General features: G+C 34.6%; 2 protein-coding genes across 2 annotated transcripts; both read left to right on the top strand.

The window, feature by feature from the left end:
* The first annotated feature begins 5,001 nt into the window (after positions 1-5,001).
* Positions 5,002-8,982, top strand: LOC125580776 (MATH domain and coiled-coil domain-containing protein At2g42465-like). The gene has a single exon (XM_048745901.1). It carries the CDS (start codon positions 6,827-6,829, stop codon positions 7,337-7,339), a length of 513 nt encoding a protein of 170 aa, XP_048601858.1. The 5' UTR covers positions 5,002-6,826; the 3' UTR covers positions 7,340-8,982.
* Positions 5,754-6,688, top strand: LOC106374787 (MATH domain and coiled-coil domain-containing protein At2g42475-like). The gene is made up of 4 exons (XM_048743849.1): positions 5,754-5,857; positions 6,175-6,335; positions 6,423-6,588; positions 6,685-6,688. Exons 1-4 carry the CDS (start codon positions 5,754-5,756, stop codon positions 6,686-6,688), a joined length of 435 nt encoding a protein of 144 aa, XP_048599806.1.

The raw sequence follows: 8,982 nt of genomic DNA, 5'->3' as shown, positions 1-8,982 counted from the left end.
ATTGATTAAACGATTTTTTAATTTATTAAACTATTTTTTAATTTATTAAACTATTTTCTTTTTTTTTTTATTAAAAAGTCCCAAAGTCGATGAACGACACGGTCTGGAAGGAGTTGTGTGCGCATTGGGATAAGGAAGAGACGAAAGAAACTTCTTCCACCAACTCCACCAACCGCAGGAGCGACCGTAAAGGGAAGGGCATCTACAAGCATAACTTGGGTGCTCAATCTATTGCCACTCTGGGAGATCGCATGGTAAGTTTAACCGCTTTATCTTCCATTATTTGAGTTTCAGAATTTTAATTTATTGTGCATTTCTTCTAATTTCTAATGTTTCGTTAATTTATGTTTTTTTTCAAGGCGGAAGAAAATGATGGCGAGCCGGTTGATGATCTCGCCCTAATGAGGAGGGTGTATACCAACAAGAAGACCGGCCAGATTGATGACGTTCTTGTGAGGGACGTGGTCGACCTGGTCTAAACTCAGGTGGTAGACGAAGTGTCTCAGCTTCAAACCGAGGATGACGCTTCGACGGCTTCGACCAACTTGTCCCGGTTTCGAATCAACGAAATCGTTGAATCCGTAAGTTTTTTTTTTTAAAGTTCAATTCATTTATTTCTTGGTTTAAATTTGTAAATTTGGCTATTTTCTATTCAGTCGGTTCCAAAGAAGAAGGGCGTTTGGTCGGTTTGGGTCGTCGCACCCGGTCGGTTCCTCCTTCTTCTGCACCACCGCCCTTTGTTGATCCAGAAGTACTTACGGCTCAGTTGAAGGACAAGGATGATCGCATATCTTTGTTGGAGACCCAGATGGCGGCTCAACAGGCGGGCTATGAGGCACAGAGGAGGCTGAACCAGCAAATGATGGAGATGATGCAGAGGATGTACCCGAACGAGGTGTTTCCGGACGTGACAGACCCGTAGTTTTATTTTTCCAAAAACTCGGAATGTTTTATTTTCATTTGTGAAACTTTGCATATTAATTAATATGATTTCAATTTTAATTTTAATTTTATATTTTCGAATTTAAATTTCAAAATTTTATTTTTTTAAAAAAATTAATATTTTATACATTCCGAGGAAATTAATTATATTTTTTACTCGATCGATCGATGCGTTTTTGGACATATATCCATCGATCGATCTGTTTATAAAAAAACGTTCGGAATATACTGAGGGACATCTTCCTCGGAATATACCGAGGGACACCTTTCCTCGGAATATACCGAGGGACATGTTCCTCGGAATATACCGAGGGAAATGTTCCTCGGAATATTCCGAGGAAGATGTCCCTCGGTATATTCTGAACATTTTTTTATAAACGGATCGATCGATGGATATATGTCCAAAAACGCATCGATCGATGAACTTCCGAGGAAACATCCCCACGAAGTTCTCCCTCGGTATATTCCGAGGAGATTTCCGACAAACTAGTGATCCTCGGAATTTCCTCGGAAATTTGTTTCCTCGGAATTCCGTCGGAAAAATCCGAGGGATTTCCGAGGAAAGAAGAAATTCCGAGGAATTATTTCCGAGGATTTGTTTTGTCGGTATGTCGTCGGAATAACGTTATTCCGACGAAATTCCGACGATTTTTTCCCTCAGTATCCTTGCTGTTTTCTTGTAGTGGAACGCGATCAAGCACCAATCCAAAACACCAAAAAAAGGATCGAGAAAGAATAATCACCGGACCAAAGTCACCACGAAGCAGGAAAACACATGCATAATGCACAACCACCAGCTAAAAGGTATGAATCACCTCACAAACAAAACAACCACATACAAGGAGCCTATGCCAACGAAGAACCACAAAGCTCTGAATAGAAGAGACTAAAGCACCAAAAGACTAACTCCACACACCTATACCAAAGGAAGCAGGAGAAGAAGAAAAGCAACATAAGGGAGGGAGAATGGAAGCCAACTATAGAGAAATCAGAGCTCAAGTTTGAGACAAGAAATAATATTCCAAGCCCACAAAACATATACGAAGGAAAACACTATCCAAACCTTGAGTGACATATATGTGAAATGGAGAGCCACCAGAGACACAACCAGCGATGAAAAGTGCAACGAGATGAGAGAACAAAGAAAGAAAAAGAGACTACAGAAATCAGCAAACTGTGGAGTCATCTCCGAGCTATGAAGAGAACATAAAAGTCAGATCACCAAAAACCAGATCTTGAAAACCAAGACTAGCAGGGACTATCAACGGCAAGCCAACTACGAGGAAGAAAACTAAACTCTGACCCAACCCAAGGAGATGTAATTCCTAACATTAGCCAAATCTAAGGAAAAAGAGGAAAAATATTGACCAGAACAGCGTACAACATCATGAGAAACATCTGCACAACTGGGAACTCATAAACCTGATCTACAACAAATATCAGATAATCTCACAAGAGAAGAAGAAGAGGAAAAACAAGAGCAACAAAGGTGAGCCTTTTCCAGTGGCGGTAAGAAACACTGCATACCGAAAATGTAAATAAATACATAGATGGTGACGGCTCAAGTCAAAATATGCGAGAATAATGTTCAATGTTGTTAAAAAAAGAATAATGTTCAAAAATGTGAAAATATGAAATACAATTTTGACGCTGAAACCGTTAATGTTAGAATCAACAAATGCTTAAATTCAAAGTGATTGAAATTCAATATGCTTTACATTAGAAGCTCAATTCACCACTAACAAATACTACTATACACACAACAACACATTATTGAAAAGACGAACACATAATATATTAATCTATAACCTAATACTACGTACATAACACAATAAAATATTAAATCATGCTCTTCACAAATAAATACTGACCACATAATTACATCATCCAAAAACATCATATTTAACCATAACAAAATAATATTCCGCGCGAAGCGCGGACAACCTCCTAGTAATGAATATAGTGTACAAAGAATTTTCTTTTAAAATTATAATACATAAAAAAATTCAATTGAAAGCATAAATAATAATTTGTCATTAGTCTTTTAATTAGTAATTCATTTTTTGGAAAATTACATGTTTACCACTTTCATGCTGCCACTTTTCATTTTTACTACCACTAAAAGAACACTTTCAAAAATACCTTCTTTATTAAGTGGCAAAAGACTCTTATGCTCATGTTCTTTATATATATAATAAATAAATATCTAAATATACTATTTCGAAATTCAAACCCTAAACCCTAAAACTCAACTCTAAACCCTAAACCATCAATCCTAAACCTTTTTTTTTGAAATACGAACCCTAAACCCTAAACCATCAATCCTAAACCCTTTTTTTTTTGAAATGCCAACCCTAAACCATGAAACATCAACTCTAAACCTTAAACCCCAAAACATCAACTCTAAACCCTAAATCCTAAACCTTCAACTCTAAACCCTAAAACATCAACTCTAAACCCAAAACCCTAAACTTTAACTCTAAACCCTAAACCATCAACACTAAACCCTAAACTATCAACACTAAACCCTAAACCCTAAACCTTCAACTCTAAACCCTAAATCATAAACCGTAAAATCCTAGACTTGCTGTTTTAGGGTTTAGATTTGAAGGTTTAAGGTTTTAGGGTTTAGGGTTTACGTTTAGGGTTTAGAGTTGATGTTTTAGGGTTTAGATTTGAAGGTTTAGGGTTTTAGGGTTTAGGGTTCAAATTTCAGAAAAGTATAGGGTTTAGGGTTTACGTTTAGTGTTTAGAGTTGATGTTTTATGGTTTAGATTTGAAGGTTTAGGGTTTAGGGTTTAGAGTTGATGTTTCGGGGTTTAGGATTTAGATTCATGTTTCATGGTTTAGGGTTTAGAGTTGATGATTTAGGATTTAGAGTTGATGTTTTAAGTTTAGATTTAGGGTTTAGGGTTTAGGGTTCACGTTTGGGGTTTAGAGTTGATGTTTTATAGTTTTGATTTGAAGGTTTAGGGTTTGGGGTTTGGAGTTGATGTTTCGGGGTTTAGGGTTTGGAGTTGATGTTTAATGGTTTAGGGTTTAGAGTTGATGATTTAGGGTTTAGAGTTGATGATTTAGGGTTTAGATTAGTTAATCATATGTTTTGTTTTGTGAAAGTTAATCAAAGGGTTATAAATGTCTTTTACCCTTCATTAAAGATGAGTGTAAAAGTGATTAGTGTAAACATAAAAAATGTACTTTGAAAATAGTATTTTTGGCAATTTCCCTTCATTTTTTGATAACTAACTTTAAAATGTTTATACCCATATGTGTGGGCAAAACACCTAGTTCATACACTAAACCCAACTGCTTCTTGCATCCACAACTTACTATATCTTTCATAGTTGACCCATAAATAAAAATAAAAATAATATTTAATATATACATATATATATATATATATATATATATAACCACAAGACAAAATATAAACAAATAATACATATATAAGACCAAATAGAAATACACGATTTATTTATAAAATACAATTAAATGGGGAATTTCTATTTTCTACATTTTATTTAATAACTTTTTATAACAAATTAGTAACCATGATAAAAATTAAGATAACAAATAATTTAATAATGATTATTTTAAGGTTAATTTTGAAATTATATCAACTAATTTTAGTTCTCTCACAATTCTCTTTTGAAGGCATAGTAATATTTTTTGAAAAACATAAGAATTAAAAATAAAATATTTTATTCAATATTTTGTACGATAAAAAATAAATCAAAAGTTCAGTTCAATATTTTCAGAATATTATAGGAGTTTTCTTTTTAATTTTTTTGCAGGTTTATAACCAGTATCAGACCACAGGTCGATATTAATCTTGTGAGATCTTAATAGAATTTTAATTTTCAGTTTTTTATTATATCTAAACATGCTTATGTACAAGTCACCAAGTTCGTTCGTGAAACCGCAGGTCCAAAATGGATATGAATTGATTTCATCTAATTTAAATAATTTAGTTAAAAATAATGGGCACGTTAATTGCTAGTTGACGTGTTAGAATATAATTACATAAATATAAGTTTTCTATGTGTTGGCAGAAGTATAAATTATGCATATTGAAAGATGGAGATATATAAACCTGTATAAATTTTTTATATGAAGTTAACATATTTTTGACAAACAAAAAAAATCTCGCACTTTGAAAAGACGCCTGTGAAAATCTAGAGCAATCTAGTATTACTTGAAGCTCTAGATTTCATTTGGAGATATGTGAAGTTATCTCTCTATACGCAATACAAAAGAATGAAAAGATAGTTAGAATAGATCGTATGAGTAGAGGGATCGTAACAAATCTAAATAGGTAATTATCTCAAATATATATAAATATCTTCTAACAAACGGGTTCCAAAAATTTATGTAGTTCCCTATACAGAGAAGACGTTTAATTAACCGGTGTAGAAGACAATAAAACGCTGGGATTTATTGTTTTCAAGATTTGTCTCTTCATTTCTTAAGACTCCGAACCCTTTTCCTTTTGTATCTCCACTTCCTATATAAGCTGCTATTCTTGCTATTCTCTCAGTAACCTAACCCTAAATCTTGTACTCCTCTACTCTCCTTGCCGTGGATCAAACATTCAAGATTAGGTACGTGGATTTTTCATCTCTTGCCAGATTCATTGAAGAATCCTAGGATCTACGTGGTGATTCGTTTGTGTTTGGGCTCTCACGTTTTTTTTAATTGTTTCTGTTCCAATTTTGTTTTCCCCCGCGTTCTTATTTACTGTAGTTTGCTTTACAGTCAGGCTAGATCCTCTTTTCTTTTGTTATTCAAGTTATTTTTGTTTTTGTAGACAAATGGATGACAAAAAGCCTACGAGTTTCACTTTTGAGATAGATAACTTATCAGAGAAGAAAGGTCTTATATCATCACCAAAATTTTTAAGCGGCAACGACGAATGGTAAAGGAAACTATTATTATATGTTTTGGTTCTTAATTGGTCTACTATTATTTATACGTCGGTGTCTCTGTCTTGACTCTTGATTGTACGTCATCTTTTAGTCCCTCAAAGATTCTCTTGTAGATCGTATGTTTCGTTGTTCCTATTTCTCTAGGGTTCAACTGATTAAGTTCTGATTGTGATTAGTTTCTGGTTAGGTATTAGTTTCTCTTGTATTTCATCTAGTCTCCCTTGTCTTAAGTTAAGCTCGATGTTATTAATAAGTTGTACAGCTAAAAAAAAAAGTTAATTAAAATATATTTGTTTTTTTTTTTCAGGTTTGTTAACGTTTATCCCAACGGATATCATATTGATGAACGATTGTCTCTGCACCTCCAGGTTGCAAACCCTGAATCATTGCCACTTGGATGGAAAAAGCAAGCTAGCTATTCCTTTGCTCTACTGAATCAATCAGGCGAAGAGCTATACAGAACACCTGGTAATTAACTTATCAGACCTAATCTGTATATCTCTACATGCATATATACTTGATTTTCATGGGAACTATCTGTTTCACGTTTTACAGAATCATGTAAATTGTTCCGCCCTCAGTTCACAGGATGGGGTAGCCCAAAGGCCTTCACTCTTCAAAAGCTTAAAGATATGGGTTATTTGGAGAACAAGCTGATTTTAAAGGTCGACGTAAAAGTGATTGAAGCTGTTGATGAAGGAGCTGTAACTGGAAATGACATGTTAGATGTCCGTGGTTTCAAAGTCCTTTATTCTCAGGTATGGTTACCTTTTTTTTTTCTTTTATATTCTCATTTGTAAGATTGGATCCTCTACAGTTAGCAAAAAAAAAAAAAGATTGGATCCTCTAAACATGATTAAATCTTTCCCCAGTTGCCTTTGGTGAATAAGCTTTTCAGAAAACACCCGGACATTGCAGTGAATTTCAAACTAAAGAATCAATCGGTGAAGACAACATACATGAATTTCCTTCTCGGTCTCATCGAGAAACTGGACAAGCCTTCACCTAGCTTCACCGAAATTGAGCTAAGCAACGCTCAAAGCGAGTTGATCGATCTAACAGAAGCGGGCTTCGAGCTAGACTGGTTGAAGAAAAAGCTTGATGAGATTTCTTTGGAGAAGAAAAGAGGACTTACTGATGGTTCCCCAGTCCAAGAAATCGATGAACACATCAAGAATCTCAACCTTGAACTCGAAAAGGAGAAGGGAAAATCGGCTACTTGCGCTGCTGAAGTTTTGTTGTTGGAGCAGACGGTGTCGGATCTCAGGGTTGAGCTGAGCAAGGAGAAGAAAAAATCGGCTTCTTCTGCAACTGAAGTTTTGTTGTTGGAGCAGATGGTCTTGGATCTTAAAGTTGAGCTGAGTAAGGAGAAGGACAAATCTGCTACTCCTAACGATTTGCTTGAGGGTGTTGTCTCTTGGGAAGTATTGGATTACGCGGATATCTATACTAATGAAAAAGGAGAAGAATAACAAACAATAATTTATTATCTTTTTTTTCGTACTCAAATTAAGTAAGCAGTTACAGGTTTAATAGTATATTTATTGTCGTCTCAATCTGAATAGCCGCTGTCGGCTTAGGAGTGCCATAAGTAATGATATGGTACAGAGTTTCTTGGACAAGATCGAACCCACTATAAAGAACTATCTTCCATACAAATGAGTATGTGCTTGTCGTAGAAGACAAGATGAAGTGTTGTGGATAATATCATGCCGATTATATTTTCATATCTAACCTAAGATAGAATATAAACAACATAATTAAGCATTATAACTCCTGAGAGGATCTCAAATTGCACTCTATTTTTTCTTCTATTGTTTATTATAAAATAGAATAACTCTACTATAAAGTAATTTTTTCTCTAATGGTTGTTACTCCATAATAGAATAACTCTATAACAAAGTGGAATATAGAAGAATATCATCTTTTTACTCTATTTTTAAAGTAAAATTTTGACTTTCCTTTATATATTACTCTAAAATAGAATAACTCAATTATAGAGTATCACAATTGAAACAAAAGTTATTTTATTTTAAAATAAATTATAAAAAGAAAAATGAGCGTCACCGGAAATAGTCTAATCACATTTAGTTATTTCTTGATTGGCACTAGAACCGGAATATCGACATATGGAGTGAAAGTATATTAATTTACTTGGGAAATATTTAAAGAATGAAGGATCAGATCGGATAGTACAAATGCATGATTCTTAATTCACTAACGAGACCCTGCTCGGGAAGATGCATTAATATTAAAAATTAATATGTAAATGTTAACAATATTTTGATTCGCAATATGGAAAGTCCATGATTTACTTGTTTACCAAGGTTTACTTGCTTTCCAAATTATGTTGGGTCAAAATCGTTCACGACGAAATCAATTGGTAAAATCTTACGAGAAAATATGTCTTAACCAATACGAGCCGAAAATGTTGAAGAAACTAAGCCAAGACGATTTGAATAAGGATGTAAAAACAAAACTTAATGTCTTTCATCCCGTACAAGGAATGAAAGAATTTCTATTCAAACATGACAAGATTGGAGAATCTTGCGGAAGGTTTTTCCGAGAATGACAAATTTTACGAAACAATTTTCCGAAAACAAAAATTGGAAAATTTTCACAGAAGAATCCCATAAGAAAATCTCTGAGCTAATATTTCGCAAAACAACTTTCAGAAAATCTTTCCGAAAAACTTACGTAAAACAAATGAAATAGTTCCAAAAGTATACAAAGCAATCAACGGAGGAATGAGAATGGAAGAAAGGAAACACCGCCCTTCATGCACTCAATGCCTCCCAAGTCTCTCCCTCCTAAGCCCACTGTCGCCCAACTCTCTCTCTCCTTAGTCAATGTCGCCCTTCTCCTCCTCTCATCAAGTCTACCTCTCTCCTTGGTCAATGTCACCCAACTCCCTTTATCCTTCACTAAAAGAAAACATGTGATTTCCGACTGCGTACGTAGTTGTAACATATTACGACCATTTGGCGACGGTTTTGCAGCTGTTCTACAACCAAGATCGATCAGTCGTAAAGTAGTTGCTAGTTGGCGACTAAAACCATCAGTCGTAGTTCAGACGTGAAATTAGGACTGGTCCGTGACTATGCAGTTGTCGGAG

Source organism: Brassica napus, chromosome C1, assembly GCF_020379485.1.
Source record: "Brassica napus cultivar Da-Ae chromosome C1, Da-Ae, whole genome shotgun sequence".
Classification (NCBI taxonomy): domain Eukaryota; kingdom Viridiplantae; phylum Streptophyta; class Magnoliopsida; order Brassicales; family Brassicaceae; genus Brassica; species Brassica napus.
This window is presented reverse-complemented; position numbering and strand designations above follow the sequence as displayed.

Coding starts and splice junctions, on each gene's coding strand:
- LOC106374787 (XM_048743849.1), top strand. CDS start 5,754: ATGGATGACAAAAAGCCTACGAGTTTCACTTTTGAGATAGATAACTTA. Junction 5,858..6,174: donor TTAAGCGGCAACGACGAATG/GTAAAGGAAACT, acceptor TTTTTTTTTCAG/GTTTGTTAACGTTTATCCCA. Junction 6,336..6,422: donor AGAGCTATACAGAACACCTG/GTAATTAACTTA, acceptor CACGTTTTACAG/AATCATGTAAATTGTTCCGC.
- LOC125580776 (XM_048745901.1), top strand. CDS start 6,827: ATGAATTTCCTTCTCGGTCTCATCGAGAAACTGGACAAGCCTTCACCT.